The 18,707-nt window shown below is 40.0% G+C and overlaps 3 protein-coding genes across 3 annotated transcripts; 2 read left to right on the forward strand and 1 right to left on the reverse strand.

The window, feature by feature from the left end:
• The first annotated feature begins 978 nt into the window (after positions 1 to 978).
• On the forward strand, positions 979 to 6,563 carry LOC126784323 (disease resistance protein At4g27190-like). Its single transcript, XM_050509792.1, is given in 4 exon segments — positions 979 to 1,081; positions 1,084 to 1,205; positions 2,367 to 5,216; positions 5,577 to 6,563. Coding segments are annotated over 4 exon segments (3,900 nt in total). The 3' UTR covers positions 6,402 to 6,563.
• A 2,094-nt stretch (positions 6,564 to 8,657) lies between these two features.
• LOC126785026 (peroxidase 16-like) lies at positions 8,658 to 10,660 on the forward strand. Its single transcript, XM_050510599.1, has 3 exons — positions 8,658 to 8,944; positions 9,071 to 9,268; positions 9,988 to 10,660. The coding sequence occupies exons 1-3, from the start codon at positions 8,735 to 8,737 to the stop codon at positions 10,558 to 10,560; spliced, it is 981 nt and encodes a 326-aa protein (XP_050366556.1). The 5' UTR covers positions 8,658 to 8,734; the 3' UTR covers positions 10,561 to 10,660.
• Positions 10,661 to 10,794: 134 nt separating this feature from the next.
• On the reverse strand, positions 10,795 to 17,060 carry LOC126785025 (plasma membrane ATPase 4-like). Its single transcript, XM_050510598.1, has 16 exons — positions 16,796 to 17,060; positions 15,324 to 15,443; positions 14,985 to 15,221; positions 14,130 to 14,891; positions 13,916 to 14,038; positions 13,726 to 13,830; positions 13,499 to 13,643; positions 13,214 to 13,378; positions 12,792 to 13,030; positions 12,663 to 12,695; positions 12,486 to 12,567; positions 12,239 to 12,399; positions 11,982 to 12,155; positions 11,547 to 11,729; positions 11,248 to 11,429; positions 10,795 to 11,092 (listed from the first exon to the last, which is right to left on the reverse strand). Exons 1-16 carry the CDS (start codon positions 16,853 to 16,855, stop codon positions 10,996 to 10,998), a joined length of 2,868 nt encoding a protein of 955 aa, XP_050366555.1. The 5' UTR covers positions 16,856 to 17,060; the 3' UTR covers positions 10,795 to 10,995.
• Between the last annotated feature and the right edge of the window lie 1,647 nt (positions 17,061 to 18,707).

Consider the following 18,707-nt stretch of genomic DNA (forward strand, 5'->3'; position numbering starts at 1 on the left):
ATTGTATATTTATTCACTCTTCAAATTTGGTATAATTTCATACCTCAGAGTAACTTTTAAATGATAAGTTTAAATAATTACTTTCCTTAATTTGTATCATGAATTTTATTCACTATTTCTTTTATATATTTGATTAATTATTAATCATTTTAACTGATTTTTTTATTTAGTGAATTAATTATTACTTTATATATTCGATGAGACTTATAGAGATTTCAAAAAAAATATTATCTTATGCATTTAGTGAGGTTCCTAGTAATATAAATTGGTCCCGAGTTGGGAGCGGAAAAAATTATTACTTAAGCGGAAACATTTATTACTTAAGATTAGATAAAATTATTATTTTATTGAAATTATTAATTTAACGAACATTCATTTATCAAAATTCAACTGTACACGTTAGAAGTAACTAAGTCTTTAACCGTTAAAATTACCACCTGGGGTTGATAAATGACTGACCCACATGTAAATGGCTGGGATTGGTGATTGATATTAAAATAATCACCGGTGCATGATCATACAAGTGTATACAATCCGTTTCCTCCCTATAAATTGATGGGCTACTTCGAATTCATATCGACGTTTAAGCTTCCATTCTTTCCTTCTCCTCGTTATTGCTCCAAAAATCCAGAATCCTTTTCGAGCATTTGCTTCAATACATTGTCAGTCTGTTCTATTCATCCAGACAAAGAAGAAGAAAAAAAAACTCTTAAACGTTCCCTTCCTTTCTTTCGTGTCTTCCTCCTTGCATCATTGGTAGAAAAAATGTCTTCTTCCGTTCTTTCCTTCCTCTAGCTTCTTACTTTTAATCTTCATCCGATCCTCAACCACTGTTAAAAAAACAAAAACAAAAAACTCTGGTTGTTCCTTTCCTTTCTTCAGAATATTCTTACTACTCTCTCAGCAATTGCTTCCTTTTCTCACTTGAATTGTTTTGTTACTCACTCCGTTGGTGACAGAAAAAGGGTACTGTGAGAAATGGTAGACCTGGTTGTTACAGAAGGCGTTGTGCCGGTTGCAAAATGGACACTGAAAATACCTTGGCAAGAGTTGGGTTATATGTTTTGTTACAAAAGCAACATCGGAGGTCCCACAAGCAGGTTCAGGATCTCGTTGACAAAAAAAATGGAGTGAAGCTGCATGTGAAATCTGCAAGGGATGCTTTACTGGCTATTGGTCCCGGAGTTGATCGCTGGCTCGGTGATGTAGACGAGATCAATGTTTTAAAAAACTCGCCTCAAGGCTCGCCTGAGGCTTAAAAAGCTCAACACTTAGTCGAAAACGCCTCGCTTTTCTGAAAAAGGTGTACAGGCGCAAAAAGCGTTCCACTAAGGCACAAAAAGCGCAAAAAACGCGCACTAATGCGCAAAAAACAGGAGAGGAGCCGCATCACAGAACCCAAAGAGATCAAAACTTCATCAATTCAATAAACTAAGAACACAAACACGTAGATCACGAAGTGAAGATGAGAATCTTTACCATGAACAACCCAATCGGTGGTCAGAGACGTCGGAAAACGCTGCAAATTCACCGGAAGAAAACCCAGAACAGTCGGTGCTTCCCCTCTTCGATTCTCCCTTCTCCGGCGGCGGTAGGTCGAGGCATGACATGGGGAGGACGACAGAGAGGACGAGGTCACAACGGACTGGTGCGCTGGCCGGAGACAGCCTGACGGCGGCGGAATCATGTCGGGAAGTCGCGCGGTCGTTGGGTTGCAGAGGAATAAGGTCGGGACTCGGGAGCTCAATCTGTTTTTGGGATAAAATGAAGCTTCTTGTTTTTCTTTCCAATATTAATCATAGCCAATTTACTGATCCAATGGCTAGGATTTAATTGATCAATTTCTACGGCTAAGATCGCACCGTAACTAATTCCCATTTTCCAAATACATTCCTTATATTTCCAAACTTTATTATATTAACTCTGGAACCTAGAAAATTCTCCGAAAATTTCTACGTTCTCGTCGTAACGTATACTTTAATATCATGCTCTTCGATCAACAGATTCACTTAATCGAAACTCACAAATAATATTTTCGAGCATTTACTGAATTAATCACCGAGATTATAAAATAATCACCATACGATCTCAACTTAGCTCGTCAATAATTGCGGGACTTACAGTAGATCAAGTTATGCTGGTAAACCTTTTGAATTGTATGGTTCTAGACTTTTGCTACTTTACTTAATATATGTATGCATGACAATTGTTGTGTTTTATAAGCTATTCTTCAAGTAATATGTACAAGAATAATAGTTACACTTAAATAAGTTTATTTATTATTTTTATGTTGCAAGGCTTACGCCTTTTACGCTTACGCCTTAAGACTCTATACTCTCGGAAAAACGCCTTGAGGTACGCCTTAGCGTTTTAAAACACTGGACGAGATCATAACAGAAAAGAAGACAATTTTCAGTGAAGAAAGTGTAGCAGCAAGGGCAGCGTGCTGTAATGGTTGGCTTCCAAATTTGAAGTCCCGTCACTCTTTGGGAAGGAAAGCCAAGAAGATGACTCTGAAGGTTGATCAGCTTTGTGCTAAAGATATGGGGACTATAGCGCATCCTGCTCCTCACCCAGAGGTGAAATTTCAACCCTCAGAACACACTACTCAGCTAGGAACCAACTTCCATGAAGGAGCCAGCTCCTCAGGAGCATCAAACCGTGAACAGATACTCGCTTCCGAGGGGAAAAATATGTATTTTGACTCGAGAAGATCAACCTTTGTCGCTGTGATGGAAGCCTTGAAGGGGGATCAAATCAATCCGATTATCATATGCGGCTTGGGAGGCATGGGGAAGACGACATTGCTGGGGCAAGTTCATAAAAAAGCATAGGAAGAGCGTCTGTTTGATGAGTATATAGAGGCATCCTGTAAGGAATCTAATGACAACGCCGATGACGTGATTGAGATTCAAGGTGCACTTGCAGAATATCTGGGCGCCAAGCTACTTGAGGACGTAAAACAGAGAGGTCCCAGAGCAACTAAGCTACGTGAAAGATTATCTCAAGACCACAAGAAGATCTTGGTAATGTTGGACAATGTTTGGACGACACCCCCAGACTTTTTGTTGCAGATAGGGATTTCTCCTAGTTGTAAAGTTTTGGTGACATCAAGACAACAAGATCTTTTCAAGGAAATGGACACAAGGAAGAATTCCCCCATTCATAGTTTGCCGTATGGAGAAGCCTGGAGTCTGTTTAAGAAGAGAGCAGGAAGTTGCATCCAATTATCTGATCCGGAGTTGCATATTGTAGCAGAAAAGATCTTGGAGAAATGTGATGGGCTGCCGATTGCAATTTCAACTGTTGGAACTGCACTGAAAGGTGAAAGCATTGGTATATGGATTGATGCGCTGGTGGAACTCGGAAATGGGAACCCAGAAAACGTTGATGGAGTGATAAAACATGTGTACGGGCCAATAAAGTTCTGTTACGAGAGTTTACCAGGTCCGGAAGCCAAATCTGGTTTTTTGATGTGTTGCATATTTGAACAGAGCGCTGATATATGGATTGAAGATTTAGTAAGATATGGACTCGGGCTCGGGCTCTTTAAGGGCACTGATTCAATGGTTAAAGGAAGAGACCGTGTGGAATCATTGGTGAAGAAACTCAAAAGTCGCTTTTTATTGTCAGGCATCGATGCTGACCCGAAGCATCTGAGGATGCATGATGTGGTGCATGATGTTGCCTTACATACAGCTTCTTCTGGAGGGTTTGTACTAAAGAAAGATGACCATGGAGTTGATGAACAGAGAATTGTGTTGAAGGGCACAAAGGAACTTCTGGAGTTGATGGGCCGGCCTATTTCCGAGTCATCTGCTGTTTGCAAGTCGCTGATTATTGGTGGGCGTTGTGTGCTTTTACTGTTAGAGAGTGCAAGTGTATCGGAGCTGCCGCCCACAATTTTCAATAGAGTGCAAGATGATCTCAAGGTTCTACTAATTTCCAGGGGGTTTGTGAGTTCGTTGTCACTTGAGTCAATAGACACGCTACTGACATCAGTTGCAGGTCTGAAAAACCTTCAGTCATTGCTTCTAGAAAACTGGCGTGATGTACAGTTTGATGCATCTGCAATTGGGGAGCTGAGGTTACTCAAGATTCTTAGTTTGCGTGGATGTAAGAGACTCGGGCAATGGCCATCAACATTTAAAAACTTGTCTGATCTCAAAGTTCTTGATCTGACGGATTGTTACGATCTGAAAGCAATAGCTCCAGGTGTGATATCAAGTTTAACCCAACTAGAAGAATTGTACATGTGGAATAGCTTCGAGGCCATGGATTGGGTGAATAACAAACAAGACTCCACCGAAACAAAAACTTGCAGAGTGCAGCAGCTGCTGGATGGGGGGATACCAAGGCAGACCTCCGGACAACAAGTGGACTGGAAATCCGGGTTACTTGCAGAGTTGCTTTCCTTGACCCGTTTGACTACTTTACAAGTTGTTCTACCACCCCTCAATCTAGCCACCACTCTCTTTAACAACCTCCAAAGATTTAAGATCTCCATAGGATCAAATGAATATGAATATATGATCCGTTACCATGATGGCAACTACTTGAGGGTTCATGATCTCGATGCAAGCACTGTGGGTCGTGAAATCACTTTGTTGCTAAAGAAAGCCAGCTTTTTTTATTTAAAATTGACTGGGACTCAACTTCAAGTTCTGGATGTCTTAAAAACAGTCAATTTTGCAAAGATGAAGCATCTTACATTCCGGACCTCTGTGGAGTATCTTATTGATACCACGACACTTGTGAAACCTACTGCTACTCCACATAGCAGCAGCGCCATCTTTCCTCTCTTGAATTCCTTGGAGATCCTGTCTGCAGATAAGCTGAAAGAGATTTTTCACGGTGAGCTGCCAACAGGGTCTCTCAAGGAACTGCGGAGTTTGAGATTAAGAGATCTGCCTGCATTGACCTATATTTGGAAGAAGACCAACAATCGATCTGAATGGGGTGTAATGAGAAACACTCTAGAACTGCTTCAAGTGTTAAAAGTAGAATTCTGCCCCTCCTTGGAAGAGGTTGTTGCCTTTGAAGATGATGATGAGGAAGTGATCAACTTCAAAAGTCTGACACAGTTGACTGTCGATCATCTACCACACTTCACTTCCCTAAGAAAAAATATTTCCAAGGGGACGGAAAGGCTACCAGAAGACATGAGCAGGGAACAATCTCATGACATCATCAGAAAACCTCTGTTCGACACCAAGGTTTTTGTTCTTCTCCTCTTTCGCCGTAACAGATTTATTGCTCAAATTTTAACTACTTCATTCATAGGCCTTGAATATAAAACCGTCGCTAGTTTTTTTTTTTTTAGTTTTTGCTCACTTAGAGCATCTCCAAGACTCCAATAGAGATGCCAAATATTTTTGGTCAAATTCAAATTTTGGCATGTGACATGGCAAATATAACTTTGCTAAATTGACAAATCTCACGTCAAATTTAAATCTTAACAAGCATTGAAAAAATCATTAAAACATGTCAACTGTGATGAAGTTGTGAATTGTGATGTAGTTATAAACTGAATATAAGAACAGAGTTGTTGTAAACTGTGATGTATTTGCATGCAGGTTGTCTTCCCAGTCCTGTCAGAAATAATCACTTCCAGCATGAAGTTCAAAGAGATATGGAGCAACCAGCTTTCAGCAGATCAATCCTTTTGTGAACTAAAGTCGCTAGAGGTCTACTGTTGTGGCGAACTACCGCATTTGGTACCAACACATATGCATAGCAAATTGCAGAAATTGAGGCACATATTTGTGTCCTACTGTCGTTCACTGGAGGAGACTTTTGAAACTAGAAGATTGATAATCGATGATGAATGGAATGCTACTGCTTTAACAACTTCTGAGTCAGGAAATCAAGGGACACAAATAAACAAGATGGTGTCTTTCAAACAATCTCATCAAGCCTTTCAGAATCTTAGAGAATTATTAATTTGGTATTGTGAGAGTTCGAGAACTCCGCTCTCTCCCTCAATTGCCAGAGGTCTCGTGAAGCTCCAGAAACTAGAGATACAACACTGCAAGAAGATTGAAGAGATAGTACCAGCAGCACTAGAGGGTGAAGAAATAGAGGATGAAAACATGTTCCCTCAGCTACGTCTTTTGGAACTTTATGATCTGCCACGTCTCGGAAGCTTTTCACGAGGCAAATACAATTTCAAGTGGCCACTAATGAAACATGTCCAGATCCACGATTGCTGCGATATTGAGAAGTTTTGTTTTGGATCCCTCAGCACACCAAAGGAAGTGAAAATAGCTGTCAGTACCTTATCGAAAGGAAGTTCAAAGCTCAAGAAAAAGCTTATTCTTGTGGCTGAACCAAGTGCAGACAGTGTTGCTGGAAGACTGAGGCTGAGGCGCAAGGCAGTTAGGCTTCTGCAAGCATCTTAACTCAGGGGTCTTGAGTGTTTTGAAAAGCACCATGAAGGTGAGATGAGCAAGGATAGAGTTCACAGTAGTTTTAGCTGATGTTGCAGGAAACCATGTTTTTGTGCATGTAACTTGTGTTTTCCAAACATTCTGAACTGTCCAAAAAAAAAAAAGAGCAGTACAATTGTTGCAAGTGTGACTATGGGTGTGATTTATGATTCTAAGAAAGATAGCCGTGTGGTATGTAGCATAATAAAAAAATTACGACATGTCGTTTTTACATTGGTACTATTTTAAGTGTGACTATGGACATATGAACCGTTGAGTAGTACAATGGCGGATGACTATGCTTAGGGATGGGGGAATCAGCAATTTCAAGTTGCTGGCTCCAAAATTTGGATGGTATTACTGGGTTAGGTTTCGTCATTCCAGAGAGAAAAGACGATAGAAGAATCGATGGAAGAGGATGAGGACGCCGTGGTGGCTACTATGCAGTTTCGCTGCCCACCAGGCGTTCGATGATATGCTGCTTAAGAGCAAATGCATCGCTACAGTCAAATGGCAGAGGCAAGAGGTGATGTTTTGCCTCTTAAATTGCCTTTGCTTTGCCACTTTTTTGCAGCGCCAGAGGCAAGAGCTTTTAGTCTACATTATGTACACAATTTCTTCTAAGGTTTATATTATACAGGGTTAAAACTGGAAAGAGAGAAGGAATGTGGCCAAAACAATGGTTATTGGTCGACCAAAGGAGATGGCAAACGCTGCCAGTGGAGGTGATCGACCAGACTTTTGATCGGGCAACAAGAAACTCATCCACCACATTTTGGGCTAAATAAGGGGCAAGCTGCGGTGCATTTGCTCTAAGGATTTTGACTCTGGATTTCTACTTATGCCCACAATGCCGATTCCATGTCGGTATCCGTTTTCGTCTCTTACTTGATTCACTCTAATTTTCACCAATTCCATGAATCAACCGAGTAAGAGCTCGTGCTCCTCCATCATGCAATTGCTCGGATTTTTTTTTCTTTTCACTTTTTATTATAGTATTTCAAAGAAGTTTCCATTTTTTGGATTCCATTCAACATAATGCAGCATCATTTGGTCTTTTATAAATCGACGATGAAATCCTGATAACTTTGTGTGAACAGCGAGGTACTATTTGCTTAATTTGTAGAACTTCAATTTTGTACATGGAATTGTAGATTTTCCAAGCAAGTACTGTGGGCTGCTCCATATTAAAAGGATCGGCCAATTTCCAGCCGTCCCGTGCTCTCTAATAAAGTAACAGCAATGCTAGACCCGAATGCCGATCAAAGCCTGCCACATCAACAAGACAAGAAAAAGTGTTGATTTTTGGGTTTAGAGAGAGGATGAGCGGGAGGTTAAGGAGAGAGGCCGAAACTGAAATAAAAGTCTCAATCTTGAATGGTCTCGTATGCATTGTTACTTCTCAAGTCTCAATTTTCAAACAAGATTTGCATAACACGAACACAACTTAACTTTTGAATCTGATCTAGATTCAACTATGTGAGGAAGCTTGCGCTCTTCAAAGTTCAAATCCTCAAATAAAGCAGTACATGTTCTCAATCCTATTTTATATTCTCGGTCATCCCATAATCCATATGGCAATGCTGGAGTTGCCACATTACAATAATCAACACTGTTCTTATGAAAAATGAAACTTAAGTTAGCGGGAACTAGTGCGCTACTTCTCAGCTCTCACTTTTTATTGGTAACTAATGTAATCCCTACACTTACTTTGTCCCTAAAACCCCACAAGGCACCAGAGAACGTGATCTGCAATAGCAAATTTGGAAATTTAGCTTGAATGCTTGTTCCTCTGGAGCGATTATGGGCTTTATAGATTTCTAAATCCTATCTGCTTCTCATGTGCCAAGCATAAACTTCAATGCATAGAGATACAGAAGTCCATTTCAAAAAAAAGAGATACAGAAGTCCAAAATGGATTTGACACAATCCTCCCACTAAAGCAATGAAGCAATTTATTACTTTAATGTGACCAACTGACCATGACAAAGGGTCTAGGAAACCCCCAAAACCAGCCAAACATCTTAATCAATAGGGTACTACCTAGGCCAAGCATGCTTGCCAATTGTCATAGTAGCTAGTTTTTCAAAACTCACCATCTTTTTTCAATTTTCACCCAGACATTCCTTTATGGGGTTTAATTTTACTATTGCCTTGCTTGCTCCATGCCTCAGTTACTATCCCAATTCTTGTTAGAGGTTCTTTATAGGTAGATCCAACCCACCCCCCATCATGCTTTAATATTTATACTTCACAGTGCAATCAAGAGAAAAACCAACTTCTTCAACTTTTTAATTACACTAACAATGAATTCCCATCTTCTTCCTTTGCTCTCTCTTCTTCTTCCTCTTCTTCTTCTGAGCACAACTAGTGCTCAGCTTAGAGTTGATCACTACAGAAACACATGCCCGAATGTCGAATCAATTGTCCATGCCGCAGTTAAACAGAAGTTTGAGCAGACATTTACAACTGCACCAGGCACTCTCAGACTCTTCTTCCACGATTGCTTTGTTCGGGTAAGTCTCTCTGTCCTAAACAACTTTAACCTTATTTATCTATCTGCTTATTTTGTAATTGTGATCATATCGAAGATGGTATGCAAATGAAACTGAGGTGGGAGTTTTGGATGTGTGTGTATATAGGGATGTGATGCTTCAGTGATTCTAGCTTTTAGGAACAAGTCGGCGGAGAAGGACAACCCGGATGACATGTCACTCGCCGGAGACGGGTTTGACACGGTGATCAAAGCCAAGGCTGCTGTTGATAGAGTGGCTGGCTGTAGGAACAAGGTTTCTTGCGCTGACATTCTTGCCATGGCCACAAGAGATGTTATATCACTGGTAATCAAAAATTCTCAATTTCTCATATCCTCTTCCGTTTAGCTCAGCATACCATCATTCATTTCCATAAACTTTCCTTCACATTCAGTCATCGTCCAACATCATACTGTATCATAGTTTAAAACCAATAATATCAGCTCGATCAACTGAGATTATATACATTAGAAATGCGGTTGCTCTTGTTAGAATAGTTATTAACATAATAATTTGAGATAATGATAGTCTAATATGATATGAAAGCCTTTACTTCTAGTCTTCTACCAGGGTTTTGACCCAATAATCGAACCTATATGCCATGTGGTAGTTCAATATGTCACCATTTATGAAGGGCTTTAGGTGATGAAGGTGATAATTATTGGTCCAAAAGTAATTATTGGAAGTGTGTACGGTGGATTACACATATGCAGCTGCGTAGGACAGAATTTCCCCAAAAGTAAAGGGGTTTTGGTAAAATAGTGATGATATATTAGGGGCACAAAATGAATATGCTAGGGTCCAAAGTGATAATGGTTCATGCACAGCCACTTCCACACGTAGTGCGGTTTCGTGTCGAAGCCAATTCACAGACTTCAGTCTTCACCATTTGGACAGAAATTTGTCTTCTTTCATTCCTAGAAAAGGGAGATGCTTCTTTTCCAACACTCTGCATCATCATGAATTCAATCACTATTTTTACCACTCCGAGACCTTTTAACGTTTTTAGCTACTCTATGGTGCAGAGTGGAGGTCCATTCTATGGAATTGAATTGGGGAGACTCGATGGAAGGGTGTCCACGAAGACCAGTGTGCGCAAGCATCTTCCTAAGCCTGAGTTTAGAGTGGACAAGCTGAAAGCTATGTTTGCCAAGCATGGTCTCTCCATAACCGATCTCGTTGCTCTCTCCGGGGCTCATACGATCGGGTTCTCACACTGCGACCGATTCGGCCACCGGATACACAACTTCAAGAGCAAGAACAGAATTGATCCGACGATGAATGTGGACTACGCAATGAGCCTCAGGAGACAGTGTCCGAAGAATGTAGACCCGAGAACTGCGATTACTCTGGACCCAACAACGCCGCAGAGGTTCGATAACATGTACTACAAGAACCTTCAGCAAGGAAGAGGGCTGCTTACCTCTGATCAGTGTTTGTTTACCGACGCCAGAACAAGGCACATTGTCAACTATTTTGCAGCAAACAACACAGCCTTTGAGCATGCATTCGTGGCTGCAATTACAAAGCTTGGTAGAGTGGGAGTAAAGACTGGAAAACAAGGTGAAATTAGACGCGATTGTACTGCTGTAAACTAATGCATCATAAGAAATTTATAGTCTACTAGCTAAGAAAACTTCAAGGAACTTCTGATGTCAATCTTGAAAACAAGAGCTCAGAAAACAGGGTACTTCCTAATTGGAAGGAAGAGAGAACTACAAAAATTGCTAATGAAAATCCTTCTATCCGATTTCATTGATAATGTAATAATCCAGAAGGTGAAATCCGTATGTACACTAATAATCCAAAGCATGCAGCACTGAAAGACGATCTATGAGCAAAAACGAAAACTGTAATTCATGTTATTTGGCTTGCCAAATAGGTAACCATAAAAACGTAAACTAGTACACTAGTTTAGCTCTCTCATACGGTTATTACTTTAGCTCTAATCTAAACACAAATTTACTAAAGTCTTGATTCATCATCATCATCGAAGCACTTGGCCTCTTTGTTCCCCACTAAAGCTCCTCTCCTCAAACTGTATAATGCTGTTGGATATTGTCTATGTCGAGCCCTTTCAGCTTCACAACGGACTCAACATGGCCCTTCAGTGTATTCAACTCCCTGAGCCTGCAACAACAACAGTAAGATAAATCCACTTAGCAACATTACAACAGCTTCTATGCCACAAATAGATTTATGTGAGTCAGGTTAAATGATAAATGATAAATACAATTGTTTCAAGAATCTGAACAGGGTACATTGATAGAACCCAAAATGCTTACCTGGCAACCTCGGCCCTTCTCTTGGCTTGTTCTGCGATCTCTGACAGTTCCCGGTAACTGCTCTTGTCGCTGAAGATGTTGCTGCTTTCAGGTGGCTGGAGACCATGTAGGGTCCTTTGTGCGGTAGCCCATTGTGCTTCTCTCTCCTCTTTTCCATAATCTTTCTTTGTAGTAAAAGCAGTCTGTAAACAGGGAGAGAGAATATATGAAATAATGACAAAGTAACTTGCAGGAACTGAAATCAACACATAATACTGGGGAAAGTTTCGTCTCTAAACTAATAAATCATAAACATATACCTTGTTCTCCAAAAGGTTATCCCAAGCTTTTCCACTAAGGATGTAACGGATTGCAAACTTAAGAAAATCGAGAGGGAAGTATGTCACCACACTGAAAAGCCAGATTACACCAGCCCATCCCCACCCACATCCATTTATCCGTGCAAAAGCCCAGTTGGCATAGACCGCTATCAAAGTCGCCACCTGCCAAATTCAAAATGTAACTACTTATGTATCGTAAACAAATATCAAAGATGTCAAAGCAACCCACTAAAACTTGTTATGCGTATTTCAAATAATGCTCTTCCCAGAATACTAGTTGTATCACAGATAAGAAAAAACACAAGTGACTGTAATAGTCTTTGAAAGTGTTTTCAGCATTAATAAAAGAATACTCTTGCAGCTAAAGTCAAAAACAGTAATTATGTAAAGTACTAAGGCTGTGAAAAAGCTTACCAATTGAGCGATGATGAAAGCTCCAAGCAAGAGAAGTCCAGGGCGTTCCAGAAAGGAAAAGCTGCGGGACCTTGTGACAAAGATAAGGGCTTGGCTAATAATACTCACTTGCAAGTATAATGCTGCCATCATTTCAGCAGGGCTATTCCTTATAGAATGTACACCAAATTTATCCTGCATAATGGATGAGAGATTTAAAATGAGAATAAAATTGAGAAATATGCTTTTCCTGAACAACTCGAGCACGTTAAACATACCGGGAAGAAGTCTGTATCTATCATCAACCAAAAGAAGACTACTGTCATCAAGGCCATGTAACCTCCAAGAACAATGCCGGTAGCGAAAATTTCTTTCAGTTTCCAGCTGTCTGGCATTGGAGATGGTTTCACTCGGTCCTTGGATATTGTCATGATCGTACCTAAAAATACAGTAATCACAAGATCAGACCAAATATCCCCCTAATTTAGAATGGTAAACTGTATAAAGGGGGAACAATTGTCTTACCATCATTTAGTATAGCGATGATCAATACCATGAAAGGTGCAAAGTCAAACTTCCATATCAAAGCGATGAACATAAAACCAAACTGCCAGAAAGTATAGCATAATAAGAACAAATAGACAAAGCATAAGATACAATGAGCAACACTAACATCTGAAAATCTAATATCGATTCACATACCACTATACGTATGGTAATTGAAACGGCGTAGATCTGCAAAACAGAGTAGAAGAAGTTGAGTGGCATGATTCAAAGAGCTCATCAAAATCTATTTGTATAGTTCTGCAAAGACAATTAAGGGTTACTAACAGTATAGTTCTTCATTCTCTGGAATATGGCCCTGCTTGTAAGTACTGCGCTTATTATCACACTTAATCCAGGTTCAGTCAGAACAATATCTGAAGCACCTCTAGCAGCATCAGTGGCATCAGCTACAGCAATTCCAATGTCTGCTTTTTTCAAAGCAGGAGCATCATTGACACCATCTCCAGTCATTCCACAAATGTGCTTCCTGTCTTGTAGCCTCCTCACAATTTCATATTTGTGCTCTACAATATGCAGAAGTGGTTTTAGGAAAAATGAAAGGTATTTTAAAAGAACAGACAGAAAACAAAGGGATAAATTATGAAGCTATTACCAAGGCCAAAAGACATCTACTAATGTATGGCCAATTGAAACAACTATAGGTAGAATTTAAACATTCAAAGAAACAAAGAGCCAATAGAACACACCTGGAAATACTCCGGCAAATCCATCAGCCTTCTCAATCAATTCATCAATGGGGAGGGAAGAAATGGCTGCATCCTTGTCTTGGCCAAGCAATGCAGAAGACGGATACATGTTTGTCCCCATACCAAGCCGCCGTCCAGTTTCCTTACCAATGGCAAGCTGATCACCTGCGCAATGAGGAGCAAAATTATATACAATGACCCAAACACCACAGCACCAAAACTGGGGAAAGAAAAAGTACGAAAATCTGATGGTATACTACAAAAATCATGGAGAAATGAACTTACCAGTGATCATCTTCACATTCACACCGAGATTGAGAGCTCTGCGGATAGTTTCTGCACTGTCGTGCCTAGGAGGATCAAATAACGGCAACAAACCAACAAACTGCCACGGTGCTCCTGCACTCTCTTTAGTTTTCTCGGGTATTTGCTGGAGAATTGACAACAGCAATGAGATCTGGGAATTTAGTCAACTCAGCAGCAAGTAGAATTGAAGGTAAAATATATCAAACCTGTCTTGCAACCCCAAGAGAACGAAGCCCGCGTTCAGCAAATTTATCAATGACAGCATGAACCTTTCTCTTGAAATCTTCCTTGCAGTTGCATAGTTCTAATATCTGTCATAAAGGATCAGAAATATTGGATTCATCTATGGGGAACACAATAGCTCAATACCATAAATTGAGTGTAAGGTGTCATTACCTGCTCAGGGGCACCTTTGCTAGCTCGATGCCAGTTCCCATCAGAATCAATGTAGGTCAAAGCAGTTCTCTTTTCAACAGGGTTGAATGGAAGGAAATGGATTTCTCTTACACCAGCGCGCGCCTGCCAAATTAAGTAGGGTATCAAATAAAAGTATCTTAAAGCCTTCGAACTAAAGAAGCCGGACACCTAAGTAGATAGGAGACATGAGTACCTCCTTTGGATCAGCAAGCATATTTACTATGGCAGCATCTATAGCATCCTGATTTTCAGTCCTAGAAGCCCTTGCTGCAAGAAGGATTACATGCTCTTTCTCCACACCCTTGGGAAACACTTCAATTAGATTTCTATCGACTGTAAGCTTGTTCAGGGTCAAGGTCCCAGTCTTATCACTGCACAATACATCCATGCCAGCCATTTCCTCAATGGCAGTCATCCTCTTTGTGATGGCACCTTGCTGTGAAAGCCTGTGCGAACCAATAGCCATCGTGACAGATAATACAGTAGGCATAGCAATGGGGATTCCTCCAATCAAGAGAACAAGCAAATTATCAATCCCATCCCTGTACTTGCGCTTCTGAATTGGGTACATAACAACAATCTCAATTGCTATTCCCACCGCAATAGAACAAATGCAGAAGTTCCCAATTGCTGTCAGAACTTTCTGGAAATGCCCAACATTGTTGGTGCTGTCCACAAGATGTGCAGCTTTACCAAAAAAGGTGTGTACCCCAGTTGCAATGACAACTGCTTCAATCTCACCCTGTTTACATGTTGAGCCAGAAAAGACTTCATCTCCAGGATTTTTAGTAACAGCAAGGGACTCGCCAGTTAGGGCAGACTGGTCAATCTTCAGAGGATCACCCTCAAGAAGACGAGCATCAGCAGGCACTATGTCTCCCAACTTTATGCTGATTATGTCTCCTGGTACCAAAATTGAAGCCTCCTGCTCAGTCCATCGACCGTCTCTAAGGACCTATGTCATGAAGCCATTAAAAAGATCAAAAACATATTAAGCAGAATACTCACAAGACACATATATCATGAAGCTTAACATTTTCATCTTTACCTTAGTTTTAGGAGCAAGACCAGCCATAAGTGCAGCAGCCGCGTTTCCAGCATTGTTTTCTTCAATAAAGCTGATGGTAGAGTTAACAATCAGCAGGACCATAATTCCAACAAAATCCTGCCAATCTGGAGGCCTTCCACCACCATTTGCCAACGCAATAGCCATTATAGCAGCAGCTTCCATGACCCAGGACAAGGGATTCCACATGAACCCCAAAAACTTCAGTACTTTGCTTTCCTGTTCAGAGAGACACAATTATCATATGCTACAACCAGACTTTCAAATAATTAAACAACATGTACAAGAGAACATTTGTCTGTAACAAATAACTAAACATACCTTCTTCTCCTCTAGCTTGTTCGGCCCAAAAACTTGGAGCCTGTTCTGACCCTCGTCGGCGGTAAGCCCTTCCCTTGAACATTTCAACTGCTCAAAAACTTCCTCAATTGGAATCCGTTCCTGTACACAGAAAATGCACACACACAAGTGAGCTATATAACCAAGTTCAGGACTAAATGCATGCAACCAACAGATTTCTTACAATTTCTCATGTTACATCAGAATGACTTATTTCAATCACAACACTCCCAGATGTATGATATTTCGATTTAATTTGCTATGGTTAAGCTCATTTCCACAACAGTAGACTAACCGCAAATTTACCAAAACCATGAAAACAATCAATCCATTTACAAAACAGACATGCAAATCTGATTTAGCTTGCAGCTCAAGTGAAATTAGAAAAAAATAAATAAATCATGTGCAGACTGATTGTAGGGACAAATAGTCAAGCACATTGACTAAAAAACCAACATGAAGTAAATGAAATTATATTGGGATTGCCAACAATAAATATTGCAGCTACCTAATATATCAAAGCACACATGAGGTACAGGGAAGGTACTCACCCAAGAACATTCAAATCCCAAAACAAAAGAGGAAACAAAACAGAAAATATCACAGTCCCAGGTCACAAATGGAAATATTCAATTCACCATCAACACAACATTGCAATATATAAAATGAACAACCAAAAATTAAAGAAATATTTAAAACAGAGGCGCGTATGAAACACGGGCATCAAAGAAGCGCGTATAAGTCATTTAATATTCCCATAGTCAGCCATGTTCTCTGAGCAAAATCAGCTTGTGTTGTCAAGCCGCTGATTCCGTGTGAATTACGGGTGCGTATCACACCCACACTCCTAAAAAAACAAAAGCAAAATCATAACCTCTTCATTTTGTTTTTTTTTTCTTGATTTTATTTCGGTAAAAATAAAATAACGCTTGGAATTTAAGCCAAAGAGAGGCATCTGGGCCGTAAACACGGGCCTCCGGGCCCACCAGTAATATTTTTGGCCTTAACTTTTTCCGATGGTGTGAACCTGAAAAAAGGTGCTCGTGTGTGTGACCGTACTACGGCAAGGCCGAAATAACTGACTGTCAAAAACTAAAACAGTCACCGCCGCAGAGAGAAACAAATAACAAAAAAAAAATTACGGATAATAATCCAAAAATAAACCTCCGTCTGGTGAGGCGAGAATATATAGTAGAAAATTACAAAGAAACAAAATAAAATATTCGCCGGAGAATAAAAGGACTGAAAAACAACGACGAGTGTACTGATCATCATCATCAACGAAAACCATAACAAACACACAACAGTATTATCAAACCAAAAGCAGTACAAAATCTCCAGAAATTTCACATAGATCCAAATTCTCACAGCGTTTGGCTTCGTTTTACCAGAGCTAGCCAAACGCATGCAGCAGAGTCAGAGAGAAGAGAGAAAAGGAGAGAGTGTTGTTATACCAGATCGACGGACTCGTTTTTGATCTCCTCGAGGCTGATGGCCTTAGCGCCGCCGCTCATGGTTGCGGAGTGGGGAGCTCACCGGAGCTCTAGAGACTTGTTTTTCGGTTGTGACAAAATAAGAAAAGCGAAGGAGGATTTTTATAGTGCGGGAACCCTAGAGAGAGTCATGGTGGGAGAACGACGTTTAGGGGAGATGAGGATTAGAGGCCGAATCGGGTCAGGAATTCGGGTCCGGGTTTTCGGGAGAGAGAATGGAGAAGGAGAGGAGTGAAGGAATGAGAGGGAAGAAGGGTCTCTCAGTAGCGTCATTTATATTCGCGCTTAGGGGGGCGTTGGAGGTGTGGGGCCCATCTCCTCCCGACGCGACCCACACACTAGGCGATTGAGGTGCCCACGCGCGCGTGGGGGATTGGGTAGGGGAGGTCGAGTCCCGTGAGGGTTTGGTTTGGGGGAGGGGAAATGACGGGTATAGCCTTTGCGTGGTAAAATGAGATGTGGAAACCAACGGGAAGGAGATGAGGTTTGGACATTTGGTGGTTTTTAATACGGTTGACTAATTAATTGGCATCTCGCTTTTGGGGTTGGGTTGGGATTCTCAAATTTTCTTCTTTTTTCGTATGATGATGCCATGGGAATTCATTTAAAATGGTCCAAACTGATTGAGTGTTTCTAGCAAGAAAATGCTCATCTTCATTAATTTTGTTGAAAATTAAATATAAATATCTAGATTTTGTCAAATTACTAAGCTTATAGGTCTCATAATGCACTCAATAGCATGCTAGTTTTTATTTCTAAAATCGGTATACGGATGTTCCACAATAAAATTATTTTAGTTGTACCGGTTAAGAGTGTTACAACTAAAACAAAGTTAAATTCAGCCCTATTTCCAACTAAATCAATTTCTATAAGACAAAATTTTAATAGAAATACACGTAGTTACACTCTCCTACTAGACAACATCCAAAATCATCTCCGTTTTTACTTTTAAAATATTTCCTATTGTTAATAAAACAAATCATCACTATGGAACTAGATGAGTCCAATTACATATATGTGGGATTTTAGTGCTTCCACTATCAAAGTGCACCAGAATGGGGGTTAGGTGCCACAGTTCCCAAATGATTTGCCGTTCGCTGTTCACAAAACAAAAGAAATACTTACAAAATAATTAAGTACTTGAAATTACATATAATTACAATTTTAGATCTTTAATTACTTACTTTGATGATTGAGTTGAGTCAAAACATCGCACCGTATATTATTTGGTTGTGCATATAATATCTCATTCGGAAATAAAAATGTTATGAGTTCTACTCATAAAAAACTAGTTGTAGCAATGAACATCACACCCCTGTAAAATGGTAAGCACTAGTACAGTACTTGTGATATAGTAAAATTATCACAAGTAAAATTTATTTGCACCTACAATTGTTTCCTTTTCAACTTAATTAGAAAAATAATGGAGTTTCTTTAATTTAGATACCCTAATATCTCTCATTCTCACTACCCAGAAGTTACAAATGATTGGAACCAAAAATAAATTGACTATCAATTTGTAAACCCCAATTATTCCATGATTCCATCCAGGTAATCTGCGATCATAATCTGAACATTATCAGAATGAAAAATCAGTATTAATTAAGAGAAATAGTATGTCTCCAAACAACCCAAATTAGCCGAACAGTAGATTTCCTAAGAACTGATCGTGACAAGCACGCGCCCTGGCATGCGGCGACGGGTGGCGTATTTTACCATAACAGAAATCTCTCTCTATCACAATCTTTCTATTAAACGTATAAAATAGTTTTCAAAGTGGACACTTGTCGACCTCTAATGACTCGAGGCACGAAGCTTCCATACTATTGCTGGTCCATGAAGGCAGATATGGTATTTCATACTATTATTTTTA

The sequence above is a fragment of the Argentina anserina genome, chromosome 2, assembly GCF_933775445.1.
Source record: "Argentina anserina chromosome 2, drPotAnse1.1, whole genome shotgun sequence".
NCBI classification, from domain to species: domain Eukaryota; kingdom Viridiplantae; phylum Streptophyta; class Magnoliopsida; order Rosales; family Rosaceae; genus Argentina; species Argentina anserina.